This window comes from Zymoseptoria tritici, chromosome 2 (genome assembly GCF_000219625.1).
Source record: "Zymoseptoria tritici IPO323 chromosome 2, whole genome shotgun sequence".
Taxonomy (NCBI): domain Eukaryota; kingdom Fungi; phylum Ascomycota; class Dothideomycetes; order Mycosphaerellales; family Mycosphaerellaceae; genus Zymoseptoria; species Zymoseptoria tritici.
The window spans coordinates 198,330-216,444 of NC_018217.1; the positions used below are offsets into that span (position 1 = coordinate 198,330).

Genomic DNA, 18,115 nt, shown 5'->3' on the forward strand with positions numbered 1-18,115 from the left:
TTGTCGATTCATGCTATATATCACACGCCACATGCATGTTCATCACACCACCCTCGTCGTCGTGGTGACCAGCCATCTCATTAACTAGCTATCTTATTAACTAGCTACCTTACTGTCGCCGCCTCTTGAAAGGACTGCCGCTGCTGCTACTGCAGTAACTGCCAAACTATAAGTCTGTGGGTTTACGCTGCCATAGTGTTGTTAATCTAAACGGTAGCACCGAATCCAGTGTGAATAATACATCGTCGTCGCCGCTGTTCATAGCTAACAGAGCCGACGTTAGTAGGTAGCTAATGCTAAAGTGAGCTATAGATAGTGTCGCCGGTGATGGAGCTATAGTTAGTAAGTGTAGCCTACGAATTAACGACTAACTAAGCTATTGTAGTGTTAGTTTATATAGCGTGTGTTATAACAATAGTGTTAGCACGTATTCTTCACTAGCTACTGTTTCCTATGTTAATATTAATAGCTATTAAGGTAGTGCTATAGCTATACAATTAACGTTCTTCTTACGGTTCGCATAAGGCGTAAGTTCAACGTGTAGACGGCCGGCATTAATCTAGCTGTAAATGTCGTAGTTGGTATATTCGCGAACTGCGTCCTTAACCAGCCTAAGGAAGTATGCTTGTGCAGCTATGGTTGCAGACTTGTCGACAATAGTGTTGTCTTTAATACGGTAAAACGCGTTCTTAAGGTCCTTACTAACACTGCCAAGGTGCACTTTAAGCCCACGAATTAATAGATCAATAGATACCTCGTCGCCCTCGTTACTACCCTTAACGTAGAACTCTTAAGCTGGCTAGTTAGGGTGCACTATAGTCGCATTAAGGCCCTAATATCGACCGACTATTACGTAGATCTGCTCTCGCGTGAGGGGGTGGTCGTTAAAGCAGTAATCTCGGAGAATATGTCGACAAGCCGCATAGTGCTTAAGCTAGTAGTAGCAACAGCAATAAGGTAGATTCGAAGGGTAGTAGGAACAGTAGTAGTGTTTCTATAAGGGCTTGCTGGAGTTCTCGTTAATTTCCGCTGCCTTCCATTCCACTACTATAGCCCTTTAAACGACCCTTAGATAGTTCTTAAGGCCCTTAAGATTAAGGACCTTCTAGTGCCTCGTTTTCGTAGAGTTGTAGGTCGCTATAATTTGCTTGTCGAAGTAGGACTGCTGTGTTGTTACCAGATGGAGCACTAGCCCTAGCAGCGACTATTTAGGCATACGCTTCTTCTCGCCGTCGCCTTTAATGCCGGAGTAATATCCTTTAGCGGCGTTAGTAGTGTTGCACTAAGGAAGATAGTAGTTAGAACAAAAATTCCAAAACTTAAGAAACTTCTCGAGGGGTCGTTAAATAGACCTAATCGGGCTTAGCGCCGACTTCACGCCGGCGTAAGCCAATTATAAATTCGATAATTGTCGTTAGCGTTGCTAACTCACCCTTATGAGAAGTGGATTGTTCACTCTCGCCTATGTCGCCTACGCTATTAAATTATTAACATTCTAGTGTCGCCGCAGATACGTCCTTTTATCGTCCTTACTACGGTCAGCTAGCATCCGATCCACCCTCTCGAGCAGCTTAGCGCACTTAGCGCGAGTCCGAGCCTGCGACAACGCCCTCTAGAGCAGCGAGAATTTAGCGCGATATCCCTTTAAAGGGAAGTTGCGTAACAGCGTTTCTTTAGCGTGTTTCTAGCACAAGAGCTGTCGGATACTAGCCTTCTTAAAGACTGTGCGAATAGCTAGCTGCTCGGCGCTACTGTCGTCTGTTACTGCGTAGCGTAGCTTCCACCTTAGAGCCTACTCTCGAAGGGTAGCAATAGCTGGAGCAATAAGGACAGCTTGCTAGTTCTACGTAATAAACTGGCTAAGGGGGAGCTATTAGCCTTCGTCCGTGAAGCAGTAAATAGTAAACAACACCTACTTCAGCTTGCAGCAGTCGTGCGTTCTATCTATAAGGAAGAGCTAATAATTGCCGGTGTTCAGGTATTCTAATTGCTACGCGGTAGCTATTACAACCCCCCTTACGAGCTCCGCACCGCTTATAGCAGTAACCTCTTAGGCCTTAAAGCTACTGTTTACCGCGGCAGCGACCACCTTATCAACCTAACGCTTGCCATCGCTAACGACTGATCTAACAACACGGCGCACATCTCGGGCTCTATCGACAGCTACGCGGTTTATGTTGCGAACGGAGTTATATAATATAGAGCTTCCACCGGCCTTAACGAGCGACTGGTTATGGTCTAGCTTCTTCTTTAGCGCTAATAGCTTGGGCAGGACTTCTAGCATTAGCTTTACAAGCTCTTTAACGCCGTTGTTCGTAAACCGGTAGTCTATAGATTCGAGGGAATAGTTGTAGCCACTATTGTCGCGAGTGCGTTCAACTTCTACTAACACAGGCTCCTTGCTTATAGCATCCTTGTAGTAGAAAATCAGAGCGATTCCAGCATTACAACCTAACTGCATTAGCGACTAGCTATAGCACTAGATTTACTACTTACTATGTTTATAAGCGTTCTAACTTAGCCGTTTACTAGCACCGCTATAGGCCTTACTTAGTCGGCCACACTTGTAGCGACATTAAACTCGTTTAGTAAACAGCTTAGTACGCTTCTAGCGCTTCCTTTCACTCTACACGTTGCTTATAAACGGCCACACCTACTTAAACAGCGCTAGTTTTAGCGACAACGGCTCTTTAATATCGTACAGCTTAATGCGCCATTCGGCGATGTCGTCTGGTAGTGGCATAAGGGCAGCGAGTGGATTAAGGAACAAGGCTGCTATAAGGGCGACGGTAAGGTATACATAGCACCAACAACAACACTACTAACTTAATAAACACAACAACAACACGGCTGGTAGATATCGATCGACAAGGGCCTCAATTAGTGCTAACTCGTGGTAGTGTTTAGGCTCCATTTAGTGCCGGTTTGGCGCCGATATACACATAACCGACCGCACTCTATTGACAAGATCCTGGTAGGACAGCCTCGGCGGTCTGCATACCCTTTCGAGAAGGTCTCGAGAAAAGGGAAGCCTGGCGGTGGCTCGCTGTGGCATGATGGGGCGTCTTGATTGCTGAGATGTTTGCGTTGAGAGATATGCGGCTATGGACTTTTGGTGCGATCGAAGTAGTCGCTGACAAGAATCGCATTGCATCGACGGAAGAGAAGCTCGCTTGTGGATCGCGAATTTGAACCGCTAGAGCGGAACGCAGTGCGTTGGCGGGTAACGTCGTCCGCAGAGACGCCCGAAAATCTGCAGGAGGAAACAGGCGTTTCAGGCAGGAAAGAAGCAAGAAAGCAGAAAAGGCATTGAATGTCGCTGCAGTAAAGAAAGAAACGCATCAAAACTTTTCGAAACCTCCCAAAAAGCCATCATCAGCTGTGCTTTTGACCGCTCCTCTAACCACACAGATCAACCTCAATCAAAAGAGAAGCGCAACGATCTCCGCCCCCTAGAGCACACCCTCCTCAGCCTTCTCCAGCAAATACGCAAACTCCCCCTTGTATCCCTCATACTCCCTCATGAAATCCACATCGTCCGCCGTCAGCCCGAACCCACCTTTCTCCGACGCCACCGCCTGCGTTGTCTGCAAACGCTTGATCTTCGCGGCTTTACCGCCGCCACCGGCGTAGCATCCCGATGCCTTGAGCATGATGTCCAGCTCGGGGACGGAGAGCGCGTGGTCGGCGGCGTGCAGGCGGGCGACGAGTTCGGGCTGGGATTCGAAGGATTCGGGATGCGTTGGGAGGTTGCGGGTGTGGCAGAGACCGGAGAGTTCGGCGTGTGACATGATGCTGCGTGGGGAGAGGAGGGTGCTCTCTGTGATGAGGGTGGATTTTGTGGTGTTGTTTGCGAGTTGATTGGCACGGTTGCGGCTCTTGGAGCGGGAAGTGGTAGCGCGAGCGACGCTCGAACGACGGGATCGCCTCTCCGCGACAGGTTTAGGTCTGGAAGGAATGTTGAGCCCACCGTTGGCAGGGCGGGTCTTGCTCCGGCGGGGAGTGTCGTCCGAGTTGTCGATTTTCTCAACTGGGTCGTCGCTCTCATCGTCCGCATCTTGCTCTTCTTCATCGGTCATCCGGGCTTCTGCTTCCTCTTCGTCGCTCTCGAACTCGTTGATGGCTTCGCTCTCATCACCCGAGTCGTTGCGCGAGTTTCGGAGAGTCCTGCTAGACTTGCATGGCTTGCCATTCATGTCCATACCCATAATCTGCTTGTAGAGTTGTTTCTCCCGGCGGCTGCGCTCCATTTCCCAGTCACGCTGAGCGCGCATCTGTGCGAGGATGGCGAGGCGGCTGACTCTTGCCCTCTCACGGAAAGTCTTACGCTCCTCGCGGATGCGCAGACGCTCCTTCTTATCAGCATGACGCTTGAGTTGGAGCTGGACCTTCTTCTGATTGGCCTCTGCAATCGCCAGCTTTCGAGCCGCAGTCTTCGACTTCTTGTATTCTTCAGCTTCCTTCTCCGCGGCGACTTTCTCCGCGCGAGCTGCCTTGGCTGCTGCAATTCGAGTCTCGCGCAAGGTACGGCGGCCCGTCTGATCGTCATCGAGCTCAATGGGACAGAGCTCCGTGCCGGCTCGGAGAGCTTCGACACGCTCGCGCACCGCCTTGTGGGTATATTTCCTCTTACCCAGCTTCTCCGCGAGGGCATGTGCAAGATCCCGCCATTTCCTCTCCTCGAGCTTTTGGATCATGGAATCGAATTTCTTATCAATCTGAGCGGAGAGTGGGAGGAGTTCGTCGTCCTCGCCGACATGCCAGTCGCTCAGTTCGTCGTCCAGCACCTCGTCCTCCTTCTCTAGTACCGCCTTGCGAAGGCGCAGGTACCGGCTTCCAATGGTTTTGTCTGTGTATCGAACTCGTCCCTCCTGGCGCAAAGTGTCCGCAACCTGCGCATCTGAGTAGCCCTGCTGTTTGAGCTCGATGATACGGCCGTCGTCGGAATCGTAGTCGACCGTGATGGGTTTTGCGAGAGGTGCTGTGCCGCCCTCGACTCGGAGTCGACGCTTCTTGACTCCGCGAGCGGTCTCCTTCGTCTGCGGGTTGTAGTACTGTTTTGTAACGTCAGCATTCCGTTCGATGGCATGGTCGATGGTTCCTGCGGAGAGAGCAGTTTCTGAGATTCCGCCTTACCTCGACTTCTCCATCATCTCCGTCAAAGTCGTATTCCTCCTCGATCGCCGCGACTTCGTCTCCCGCGGCAATGCGCTCATCTCGACCTATAGTATGGAAGTCAGTCGCATGGTCGCTTTTGTCTTCGACAGAGAGCCTCGAGATAGTGATTCACCATCACGTGCACTTTTCGAGTTCTCGACATGGCCCACGTGAATTGAATTGATAGCATGTGCGGTGTTAAACATACCTGTCGGCTCGAGTACCGGGGCGCCTCCCCAGAACATCTCAAAGGACTCCGCCATGTTGTTGTAGGTTGTGGTTGTTGAAGTTGTGCGAGGTGTGGAAGCACTCGTTGATTTGTGCGAGGGGCTGGGCAGCTGAAGTTGGTGTCGTGGGTAGAAGATGGAGGGGTCGGGTCGAAGTGCGCGTTCGGACTAAGTTTCGTTCGTTGAAGATTCGGAAGTGCTCTTCAAGTAGCTTGAGAGACTGCGCAGCTGAAGTTGGTGTCGTGAGCTGGAGGTCGTGGCTCGGAGTCGGAACACACTTTCGAATTGTGTTGAAGTTGCTGAAGTTCGGTATGCGCTCCTTGAGTTGGTTCAATGACCATGCAGTTGGAGGGGTTGTTGTAGATGGAAGAAGGAGGGGTGGAGCTGAAGCGTGCTTGGAGATATGGCGAAGAGGCGGTGCCGTCCGGGTAGCGGCGGCTCAGACGGGGCGGGAGTGATGAGTCAGAAGTTGTGGGCACGGGCGGTGTCGTCGAGCTGAGAATCGATCTCCGAAGAGTGACGATGTGAGAAGTGGTGTCGATGGTCGGTGTGAGGAAGTGTTGTTGGAGGAGGAAGTGTGAATGAAACAAGAGATTTTGATGGAAGAAGTAGTGTTAGTTGAAGGTATGCAGGGCTGGGAGAAGAGATCTTGTTGATGTCGGTTGAAGAAGAGGTGTTGCTGATGCTGATTAAGAAGGAGAGGGTTCCGTGCGAGGAAGTGTTGTCATGAAGGTGTTGATGTCAGTGTAGAAAGCTTCGACCAAGCAATGAAAAAGTGGCAAATACTACCTCTGACCTCTGATCATCGCGTGACATAATGCTCGTAGCGTGAATACGTGGGAGCCTACGCGCATATGCAATCACAAGAGACTGGACGCCGGCGTGCTGCTGTTCGAAGAAGATAACAAGGAACTCGACGTGCGCCATGATTGGTCTTCTTGCCGTGCGCGAATCTTCCCGGAAGCAATGACTTGTCACTTCACTCGGCGAGATGTATGCTCGTCTCCAGCGAGTCGAGGGGGGACCAGGCCATTGATGTCCGCCCTGTTGATTCAGCAGCAGACAGCGCAGCGGAGAGCGTTGGTGTAAAAAACGCAACGCAGTCTCCAAAGGCCCGACGCTATCGCTGCAATTTTCTGGAGATACCGTCAGCTCGATTACTCAGGCATCCTAGAACGAGAAATATCTTTGTTCAATGCGCGCTCATAGCAGTGGGTTTCCGGGACTGTTGAGATGAGGAGCAGATCTGACCATGCCCTCAGGCATCAAAAATGGCTGTATGGGGATTCACAAGCCTGATGGGAGATTTTGATGATGGCGGACGCTTCAAAACAGATGCAATTCACGAGGTCGGGTCGTTGTAGCGGGAGTGGAAGTCAGTCTCTCCGGGTGAAGAGGTGAAGTCAAGTCGCCAAGCGAGGCCAGAACCCCTGCCTCTGACGTATCCCTCAACCAAGTTCTCGGTCCCAGCCCAGCCCATCGAGCTCCGCCGCCGATGACCGCAGTGTATGACAGCCAGCACAGCGCAGTTGAGCTCCAGCAGCAGTGACGTGCTGCTCTTATCACTTGGTTCTACGGTAGGTCGGAACGACATCTCTTTTCTACATCAACCACGCACGAGCCTTCAAAGCAACCATGTCGACTTACTTCACACTACCCTCCTTCGCAAGGGCGAAGAAACACCAGGACGAGCTTGAGAAGAGCAATCCGCAGGAACCTGTGCTCAAAGAGGAGGATGAGAAGTTCTTGGAGAGACATTTGTCAATCGACGAGTCAGCCGGCGCCGCGACAAATGCAGCGACATCAGCGCCGAAGCCGAAGAAGGAGAAAGAGAAGACCCTAGACCTCCCAAGCCAAGAAGAGGCCGAGGCTGCGACAAGATCATGGAATGCGCAGAACACCTCAAGTGGAGGTACGGATACTGGAGATCACAAGCGGACATGGGCATCCTACATTCCGGCGGCTCTGGTGCCTTCGAAAGGCGACAGCTCCAAGCAGGCGGAAGAGAAGCAGTCCAGTGAAGGCGAGACTGGCCAGAAGCAGACATGGGCCATGTATGCATCGCAATATGTACCATCGTCAGCTACGACCCTGCCATCTCTCCCTGCGATGCCGGCAATCCCTGCTCTGAGCTCGTGGTATCGATCCAAGGACAAGGACGCCACACCGGAGCTGGTCTACAAAGAAGACGGAACTGTTGACGAGGCCGCCACGAAAGAGAAGCAAGAAAAGGAAGTCTCGGTACTTCTTGACAACCTCAACATGAGCAGCATCAACAACCGCGTCTTTGCACTCTCTGGTGAAACGCACAAGATCTACGAGCGCTTCGCTTTGGTGCTCAAGGACACCATTGAAGGAGGACCGACTGCATACGAAGACATGGAGAAGCTTATGAAGGATGCTGGACCCACGCTGGAGAAGCAGTTCCAGTCGATGCCACCCTTCGTACAGACTTTGGTCAAGAGTCTCCCCGCCAAGATGGGACTTGGCTTAGCTCCTGAGTTTCTCGCAACTCTCTCGGGCGACAAGCCCGATGACCATCTCAAAGCCCAAGGAGCGACTGCTTCCGCCAGCACTGTTTCTACAGACGAAAAGGAAAAGAAGAAGAAAAAGAGGAAGATACCTGGATTGAAGAAGTTGGTCAGCCAGCAGGGTGCCGTTGCGACGATGTTGCGCAATACTGTCTCCTTCATCACCACGCGATTCCCATTCCTGGCTTCGACGACAAATGTTGTCATGTCATTGTCGGTATTCAGTAAGTCTATTTGCAGCGGAAGAAAGTGTTGCGATCGGTGCTAACCGATTTACAGTCTTGATGTTCGTGTTCTGGTACTGCCACAAGCGCGGCAAGGAGGCTCGCCTTGCGAGGACGAACGAAAGCTTGGACGGAGGTGGGAAGGTCGAAGGCGAAGTCGATGATGCTGAGGACGACGACGATGTCGAGGCAGAGTCGACAGATGATGAGATATCGACGGCGCAGGAGAAAGCCGGCGAAGTTGCAAGCGAAGCTCCTGTCGACAAGGAGACCGAGAAGGAGACCGAGAAGGTGGTTTGAACGCGTGAAAGAAGCGACTTCGACAGATTGATATTGAGCTACAGCGAACACAGTAGCAGAGATACCCTACGCTTAGAACGATTAATGATAGGCCACGAGTGCTTTGAAGACGGGCTATCCTTCTTTGCTGCTCGCAGATACAGTCAGCCCAGCCGTACCTTGCTTTGAACAATCGACGAGATCGTGAATATGTACCATTGTATCCCGTCAGATGTCGTCGCATACTAGGTATTCGTGGATCTAGTTCTCTTCAGACATTTCGTTCTCATCAGCTCTTCCGCACCGTGGATGGCACGTGGGAGAGGCGAGGAGTGGCACAGTGCGGTGAATACCTTACCCTGTACTGTACCCTTGCTTCCAAGTTGCCCTCCAGAAATGACGATGATCAGGGCAGCCACTCCCGTCCCCACTTCAAACTTGCCCCACGACTCGTCTCCACGCAGACGAACTGTGAACGTCCGTTTCTCTAACCTTATCAACTCGAACCACTTCCGTCGAACCAAATTCCGTGTGGCAGAACCGATTTCCGATACCTACTTCATCCTCGCCAAACGAACCTACACGCTTCTACCTAGTCCTAGTGACTGCGTGCGACAGCGGCGACTCGACTCGCCCCCGATCAACAAACGAACGTCACCAACACCATGTCTTCCGAAGAGAGCTCCGCCGTGCCTCCTGCGCAGAAGGGATCATGGACGGGATTCCTGAAGCAACTGTCGTCTTTCAATGGCGATCTCTCCGCTATGACAGCTCCTGCGTGGATCGTCTCGAACACGTCCCTCACCGAGTATGCCGCATACTGGGCGGAAATGCCACAGCTCCTGGTCGCCCCAGCAGCAGAGAAGGACCCGCAAAAGCGTATGGCGCTCGTCTTGAAGTGGTTCCTCAGCACACTGAAGTCCCAATACGCGAGCCGCAATGAAAAGCTTGGAAGCGAGAAGAAGCCACTGAACCCATTCCTGGGAGAGCTGTTCTTGTAGGTTGACTGCAATCAGTGATGGACATATACACAGCTAACGCTCCGTAGGGGCAAATGGGAAGATGCGTCCGGCGAGACTCAACTAGTCAGCGAGCAAGTCTCCCACCACCCACCCGTCACCGCATACAGCATCTGGAACAACAAGCATGGAGTCCGGCTCCAAGGATACAACGCGCAAAAGGCAAGCTTCGGACGCACGATTCACGTTCGTCAGGTCGGGCACTGCGTTCTCCACCTCGACCAGTGGAATGAGGATTATGTGGTCACTCTTCCCGCTCTCCATATCGAAGGCCTGATTCGAGGTTCGCCATACGTCGAGCTCAACAAGAGCAGCTACATTGTCTCATCTTCCGGCTATGCTTCTCGCATCGACTACTCTGGCGCCGGCTGGGTATCGGGCACGAAGAATTCCGTGACCGCCACCGTCTATCCACATGGCAAGGAGAAGAGCAAGAGCAGCGTCCTCTTTACCGCTGAGGGAAGCTGGACGGACACAATTACTTTCAAAGACTCGAGCAAGAACGTCGTCTACACACTCGATACGAAGAAGGAGCCAAAGTCAACGCTCCAGGTCAGGGACATTGCAAACCAGGATCCTCTCGAGTCCCGCCGTGCATGGCTGAAGGTGTCAGAGGCTATTCAGAAGGGCGACATGAACTTGACCTCGCAGGAGAAGACGAAGATAGAGGAGTTCCAGCGTGCCCAACGGAAGAAGGAGGCATCGGAGGGGCGTGAGTGGGAGAGGACTTTCTTCTGCAAAGCGAATGGTCTACCTACATTTGAGAAGCTGATCAAGGAAGTGCCGCACGGAAGCCTCGAGTCAGACCAGACCGGAGGTGTGTGGGTGTTTGACGAGAACAAGGCCAAGAACGCTCAGCCGCCGTACAACCCGTTGAGCACGGAGCTTCAGGGCGGATGGAAGTGAGCGGCCGTGGCACGATTGACAGAATGACTTGGAAAGGGCCAGTATGTGCTTGAGATGGCATTGAAGTGGTGGGTCGACGCTTCACATGAGGCTTGCTGGTATGCTGCGGCAGTGCAATTGCTGGAGACCGCAGAAGGAAGGTGGGCATAAGGTCGGTTCAACACAACAAGCAAGACATCATGATCACGCTGCAGCTTGGTGTTGCATATCGGGTGTTGTACTTGGGTACACAGTCAGGTTGCGAGGTCGCGTCTTCATAGCTTTTGATACAACTTTCGCAAAATATGCGTGGTACTGAGCAATTGATCTTGATAATTACCGTCGTGACTGGAAGGACACATTCGAATACATTATATCTCCACTCTGAGCATTGTTAATTAAGCCCTGGTCTTCGAACTCAAATCTCAGGCCAACATGCCAAGCAATTGGATGCTCGGTCGCTCCCTCCTCAAGAAACATCTACAGCTGCACCTCACCCGACCATCACAACCTCCACATCAGTACCTCGCATACGGCCGCCACTTCCGAATAATGTACGCGCCGTATCGATGAGCGACCTTCCGACCACGCACACTCAGGATTCCTCTGCGTCGTCGAATGCCAACTACGCATCGGGCACACGAAGCCCCAGCACGAGACTCCCCTCCAGCTCGTCCGAACCGCAGGGTGCGCGTCGCGGTCTGACGCCCATTTCTACCACCAGCACATCTAGTGCTGGCCTCGTACATCCTTCGAGCACCAGTGGCAGTCCATTGCGCTCTCAGTTCTCACCATCACTCTCCGCCGCCCAGCGCCAGGTTACCAGCCGACAGTCCTCGACTTCATCGACGAGCTCATACGTCTCACCACATCCCGGTCCTCGAAACGTCCGATCAATAACATCCTCCGGAAGTCCGCGACTGTCATCCTCCCTCGCCAGTCTGTCGGTCGGTGGTGCCAGCACAGCCGGAGGTCCTTCACGGCTCGCGCGCCATTCACCCTCGGTTTCAATCCCAGCCAGCACCGGTTCATCTCCAGCCACAACGGGGCCTCACGTTCAGCTTTCAAGCTTGGTTGTCACGCAATTGAACATCCTCCTGAGCACCATCAAAGACGACTCGGATCGTGTCAAGTGGGAGACACAGGCGGATAAGATCAGGAAGCTGGTCCATGACAGCGGCATGGAGCTTTTCACAACATACTTCAGGCGTCTGCTGCAAAGCAATGCGTCAACAATATTCCCCGGCACGCCACGTGCGCCGGCGGCGGGCGAGAAGCCAGGCAGCTACCAGCTTCTGCTAGAGGAGATGCAAAAGCTGCCCAGAGATCCACAGCAGGCGGACAAAATCGCACAGTCCTTGGACACCACCGAGGGCGACCTCTTCCGCGATTTCGACCTTTCAACATTCATCGAGCACTTCCGTCTCGACCCTGTGGCCAAAATCCTACTAGTCCAGTCGTGCCGGACAACATCAAAAGCTGACCTGCGCTCGAAAGGTCGGTCATCTTCTATTGACTTTTGCATATCTGACAAACACTGACATGCCATCTTATAGCTGACGCGATCCTTACCGCCAATATCCAAACATTCCTCTCCACCATCGCATCCCCACAAACCGCCGACGCCGAGCAAGAGCTTCCTCCTTTGGTACTCGCCTCCATTGTCGAGCGTCTAATCAAGCTACCACCACGGAATTGGGGTGAAGAGCAACGCGAGAATTTCTTCTATGCGATTCGGGTCAGATACATTCAGCGCCTGGGTACTCGCGTGCCTCCACCCGTCGAGACCGCAATGTTCCTCGATGAGCTTCTCGCGCCAACTCAGGACAATCGCTTGGCCAAGACAATCGAGCAGACAGGCGCCTCTGCTACTGCGAGTTTGGAGGCTTGCAAAGACATGCTTGGAAAGGTTGAAACCCGCGACATCTCATATCCTCAAATCGCCAATGCTCTTCTCCTCATGGTTATCGCACAAAACGGCGACAGCTTCAACCCAGGTGTCTTCGTTGAAGCCGTTCGACACCATCGTGCAGGTCAGAAGATAGATTGGACGGACGTCGTGCAGGAATTTGACAAGGAACATCTGCGAATCACGAAGAAGCAATTTCTCGCTCTGTACAATGCATTGCTGCCGCTGGCACGAGAGTATGCCAACTTCGACATCCAGACGCTTTGGGGTGGTCAATGGCAGTACCCCGAAGCTCAGCTCAGCTTTGTCGTGGCATTCTTGTCGACCACATCAGAGGAGTTGGATGTGATGCAGATTCCGAATCTGCGCCAAGCGTTCGATTTGACCGACTTCGCAACAGCGTCGGACAGCGTGCGTGCATTCGCTGAGCAAGCCATCAAGCACCCTCTGGTCTCCCGCGATGCAACCGAAGCGTTGTTCACAATGATCTTCCGCTCGCAGGAGAGCTACAACCTGGCTCAAATGCTTGGTATCCCCGACACAGTCATCAACCAGAACATGACAATCTTTGTGTGCGCTGCTTCTGCGGTTCCAAAACCATGGGCACCGCTCCAGGATCAGGCGCTGAAGCAGCTCTTCTATCCATTCCTTCTGAAGCAGCACGACAATCACGATTTCGTCATGCACTCACTCTGGCAGCACGACAAGTCATGGATCGCTACAAGAATGGTGGAATTCTACTCGACCGATTCAATGCTCCTAAGCTTGATCTTCGAACATGCCCTTGAGCACGGTTGGCTCGAGCTTCTTCTCACGATCCAAGGCACCAGCTTTTCAGTCGACCTTGCCATGTACGCTCATGGCAAAGGCCACTGCAACCTCGAAGAATGGGCACAGCAGCACGTCGCGCAATATGGACCTCCCAACTTCGCCCGTGCCATCATGGACTTCTTAAAGGCAAAGATGGATGACGAGACCTTGGTGCAGCGCGAGCGAACTCCACCATCAACACCTCCTTTGACTGTCAAGACAGTGCACGCACTGCTGCTCATCATCGCGGAAGCCGTGCAGGAGGAAGGCGTTGGCCAGCTCTATCGTAATTGCCTTCAGCTCTACCCGCGCCTGTTCAACTACGGTGAGGACGACGACAGGGACACGATCATCGATGCCAACGGAGCGAGGAGCAATGGCTTGCCGGAAGACGCCACCAAGGATATGGAGGAGCGCTACAAGGACATGTATGGCGGCACGACCACTCCGGACACTCTGGTGGCAGATCTGAACCGTCTCAAGGTGTCTGCCGAGCCTGCGGACCAAGAGCTGTTCGCAGCAATGCTGTTTGGCTTGTTCGAAGAATACAACTGCTTCGGCGAGTACCCTAATGAGGCACTGGCAACGACTGCGGTCCTCTTCGGCGGTCTGGTGTCATACCATGTACTGTCTGGCATTCCGGAGCAAGCTGCGATCTTCATGATTCTTGAGGCTGTCTCGGAGTACGGTCCTGAAGATCCGATGTACAGGTTCGGACTGCAGGCTCTCCTGCATGTTCTTCCTAGACTCAAGGAATGGCCGCGACTGGTCGAGCGAATTTTGCAGACTCCCAGTCTACGAGGCACACCAGCGATTGCTGCTGCTGAAAATGCGGCGAAGGAGTTGCAGCAAGAGCACGTCGAGCTGAATGGTGACGGAGCTAATGGCATCACGAACGGCGTCTTCGACGATGAGTCTGTAGATGACTCGACGCCTCCTCCTTTCAACGCCATTCAGATCGATCCGCCCTCCCGAACGGACTACTACGAGGATCCAGACGAAGACGTTTCGGACAAAGTCATGTTCGTGCTCAACAATGTCTCCAAGCGCAACTTCGATGAGAAGTTCAAGGAGATCGAGGGCGCTCTGGAGGAAAAGTACACTCAATGGTTTGCCCACTACCTCGTCGAAGATCTCGCAAAATCGCAGCCGAACTTCCAATGGCTTTACTTGCAGCTGCTCGAGAACTTCAACCGGAAACTGCTTTGGAACGAGGTCTTGCGAGAGACGTATATCAGCTGCGCCAAGATGCTCAACTCCCAGTCTACCATGGACAATCAGCATGAGAGAGCTACGATGAAAAATCTCGCCGGCTGGCTGGGTCAAATCACATTGGCGCGCGATCAGCCCATTCTTCATCGCAACTTGTCAATCAAAGATCTCCTGATTGAGGGCTACGACAGCCAGCGATTGCTTGTGGCAGTCCCGTTCGCATGCAAGGCTCTTTTCCAGGCAGCACACTCGAAGGTTTTCAAGCCTCCGAACCCTTGGATTTCCGAGCTCTTGGGTCTCTTCAGCGAGCTCTACCACTTCATGGATTTGAAGCTCAACATGAAGTTCGAAATTGAGATGCTGTGTCGCGAATTTGGCGTGGATATCAAAAAGGTCGAACCACTTGAGATCATTCGTGGACGCCCAACACTGGAACAGACCACGGCGATGCTGCAACAATATATTCCAGATGGCGGGCCTGACGCTTTCGGAGACATGGCTCTTATGGGCTTGTCCAAGCGAGGGCCGAATGAGCGCTTCTCTCCAGACGCGGTCATCCAAGCAGTTCCGGATCTTGGTAATATGCTGCAGATTCCGACTGCCGTGGGCAACATCACTCAGCAACAGCTACGGAACATCTTTGTCAACGCCGCTCAACAAGCTATCTACGAGATCATTGCGCCTGTGGTCGAGCGTTCCGTTACCATCGCATCGATCTCGACTTCTGAGCTCATTCAGAAGGACTTCATCACGGAGGGCGACGAGGAGAAGATGATTAGCTCAGCGCACACCGTTGTCAAGGCACTGTCCGGTAGTCTCGCACTTGTAACTTGCAAGGAGCCGCTGCGCATGAGCATCACCAACAACATTCGCATTCTGGCGTCGCGCAGCCTGCCCGAACAGCTACCTGAAGGCCAGATTCTGATGTTTGTCAACGACAATATCGACACGGTCTGCAGTCTTGTTGAGTCAGCTGCCGAGAACCACTCGTTGGCCGAGATCGACTTGCAACTCCAGTCAGCTCGCGAGGATCGCAGACTTCACAACGAACAACGGCCAAATGAGCCATTCGCCATCGCTCCTGTCAGCCGCTGGTCTACTCTCATTCCCGAGCCATTCCGTCAAGACCAGAACGGCTTGAACAGACAGCAACTGGCGTTGTACGACGACTTTGGTCGCCAAGCACGCATTGCACCAACAGCCCACGCCACGAACGCTTCTCAGGACAGCAATCGCCAGCTTCCTGATGTTCTGTCTGATGGGTACTTGCCGAGCCTTACGACCCCAGCCGAGGCTCCAGCAATGCCTCGTCAGACCCAGCAGCAGCGTATCCCGGGAATGCAGGCCGGTCCACCTCAACATCAGATCAATGGCTACATGGACAGCGGTGTTGTTGCTGCGCGGATCATCGAGCTTATGCAAGATCTTCAGCAATGCTCACGAGAGGCCACAGAGGAGCACATCGGAGAGATTGGTGAAGGCTCAGCGATTCGCCGCATCTATGGCGAGCTTGTAGGCCTCATCGAGAGCACTTCTCCGGCGCAGCGAGACACTCTTGCCACGGGTGCCGGAGGGCACTGCCTCGGCGTCATCTACGCGGATGCTCAGAAGCGCCTGGAGATTGAAGTGTTTGTGCGCTTGCTTATGCAGCTTTGCCGGATGTCGGTCTCTGCTGGTCGCCAGGTCACAATGCAGCTTGCCACCTCCGAGGATGACAGAATCTTCAACGCGGCGGCTACAGCATCTCTGCACAACGAAGGCTTGATGGACTTGCAGCACATCGATACCCAAGTGTCAAAGGCTATCAGGTCTCGCCGCGAGATGGTGCTGCCATTCTTGTCAGACATTCTTGATGAGATGCTTCTCGGAGAGTCTCCGGTGGCATTGCGGACCGACTTCGTCCTCAGCTACGAAGCGCTTGGCCAGTGGCTCAACGAAGACTCGGACCTCCAGCTCGGCAAGGAGATCATGACCAAGCTTCAGACTCCTGCTAGGCACATCAACGGCATGCCCAGCCCGGAATCCGACACCAACAAGAACGATCAACAGGAGTACCTTTTCGAAGAATGGATCCGACTGCAGCGCAAGGAAGTGCCGGAGAGATCCTTCCTCGCTTTCGCTCAGCAGCTGCATGAGAAACATGTTCTTTCAGGACCCGAAGATGCTATGACCTTCTTCCGCTCGTGTTTGGAAATGTCATGCGCGGCGTTTGATAGAATCAGCAACATGCCATACGCCACTCAAGATCAGGCATATGTCGCTATCGATGCTCTTGCCAAACTGGTTGTCGTTATGGTCGTCTTTCAGGAGGCTCCCCAGAATGATCCGCATGCCAAAAAGGCCAAGTCTTTGGAGGCCATGCTTCGCCTCGTCATCCTGGTAATGAATGACCACCACAACAAGCAGCGCGAACACTGGAACGGCAGAGTCTACTTCAGACTGTTTTCTACCTTGCTCTGCGAGCTTCACGATCATCGCGACCAGCTCTCGCCAGAACAGGAATGGGACATGCACAAGGCGTTCGCAACGGCACTGCTCATTCTTCAGCCTCGATACTTCCCAGGCTTCATGTATGCGTGGTTGGCACTTTTGAGCCACCGATTGTTCGTGCCGGCCTTCCTGACTGGACCGAACGCCCAGAAACGCGCTGGTGGATGGAACATCTTTACGAAGCTCATCACCGCGCTCTTCCTTAATCTGGGAGATCTGTTGTGCGTGCCAGACTCGCCCGCTGTCGCGCAAGACTTCTATCGCGGTGTCCTGCGCTTCTTCACAATGCTCCACCACGACTTTCCTGACTTCTTGATCCAAAATCACACGGTCTTGAACGCGAGCGTCCCTCTGCAGTGCCTCCAGCTGCAGAACATTGTCAACAGCGCCGTTACCCGAGCTGTGTTCAACGAGCAGCCCGATCCTTTCACGCCTGGATTGAAGATCAATCGTTTGGAGCAGGTTCGCCAACATCCGCTCTATCAGCCGGACTACACCGAATTTATGGAAGACGTCAATATTCTGGCTGAGGTCGAGCGCATTGCCGGCAATCGTGGCGACGAGAGCGACTTCGACACCGTTCTTGCCCAGATCGACCCTGCCGACGGCCATATTAACGCTCTGGCCGTGAACGCACTGGTCGTCTACGTCGGGATCCAGCAGACAAACGTGGCCTCGGTCTTCTCCTCCGCCAGCAGTGGTGCGCGGCTGCTCGAACGCTTGCTCCGCGTCTGCAGCCCCAAAGCTCGCTACCACCTCGTGTCGGCAATGACGAACCAGATCCGCTACGTCAACGCCATGACGCACTATTTCTCCACAGCGATGCAGCATTGGTTCAGTACCGGCTCGCAGGAGGTCCAGGAACAGATCATGCGTGTGTTGTGTGAGCGTCTGATGGTTCCACGCCCACATCCGTGGGGTCTCATTGTCATGATGCTGGAGTTGGTCAAGAATGAGACGAACAATATCTGGTCTTTGCCGTGGATCAAGACGGCGCCTCAAGTCGAGTCGATGTTGCTCAACCTTGCGCACTCACAGGATCAGAGGCAGGCTCGCAGCCCCATGGGAGCAATGATGTAATGGGAGAATTAATGGTTGTGGAGAGCCCTCAGCGATAACTACGGATAACGGGCGAGCCGCTACTCGGCGTTGGTTTTGACCAACATATTTCAGGAGTTATGGGCGATGGGCGAGGTGCATTACAGGGGGAAATGGAAAAGCCAGGGTTACCAGGGACAGCTTTGCACGGCGTTTGATGGGATGGGGCTAGATCGATGGTCTCTTCATTTTGACAAGAAGAGAACTTGTGGATCATGAGAAGTCGACTGAGAAGTATGTACTATGATTGCATATGGCGGCCCATTGAGTGGTA

At 53.1% G+C, this 18,115-nt stretch overlaps 4 protein-coding genes across 4 annotated transcripts; 3 read left to right on the forward strand and 1 right to left on the reverse strand.

The window, feature by feature from the left end:
- Positions 1-3,452: 3,452 nt before the first annotated feature.
- On the reverse strand, positions 3,453-5,420 carry MYCGRDRAFT_90350 (uncharacterized protein; the record flags this gene model as incomplete). The annotated part of the gene is made up of 3 exons (XM_003855762.1): positions 3,453-5,054; positions 5,137-5,222; positions 5,366-5,420. 3 exons carry the CDS (start codon positions 5,418-5,420, stop codon positions 3,453-3,455), a joined length of 1,743 nt encoding a protein of 580 aa, XP_003855810.1.
- Positions 5,421-7,019: 1,599 nt separating this feature from the next.
- On the forward strand, positions 7,020-8,439 carry MYCGRDRAFT_107818 (uncharacterized protein; the record flags this gene model as incomplete). Its single annotated transcript, XM_003854663.1, has 2 exons — positions 7,020-8,139; positions 8,195-8,439. The coding sequence occupies 2 exons, from the start codon at positions 7,020-7,022 to the stop codon at positions 8,437-8,439; spliced, it is 1,365 nt and encodes a 454-aa protein (XP_003854711.1).
- Positions 8,440-8,919: 480 nt separating this feature from the next.
- On the forward strand, positions 8,920-10,343 carry MYCGRDRAFT_67718 (uncharacterized protein; the record flags this gene model as incomplete). Its single annotated transcript, XM_003854664.1, has 2 exons — positions 8,920-9,415; positions 9,467-10,343. 2 exons carry the CDS (start codon positions 9,084-9,086, stop codon positions 10,341-10,343), a joined length of 1,209 nt encoding a protein of 402 aa, XP_003854712.1.
- Positions 10,344-10,757: 414 nt separating this feature from the next.
- MYCGRDRAFT_90353 (uncharacterized protein) lies at positions 10,758-17,823 on the forward strand (the record flags this gene model as incomplete). Its single annotated transcript, XM_003854665.1, has 3 exons — positions 10,758-10,876; positions 10,993-11,819; positions 11,879-17,823. The coding sequence occupies 3 exons, from the start codon at positions 10,758-10,760 to the stop codon at positions 17,821-17,823; spliced, it is 6,891 nt and encodes a 2,296-aa protein (XP_003854713.1).
- Between the last annotated feature and the right edge of the window lie 292 nt (positions 17,824-18,115).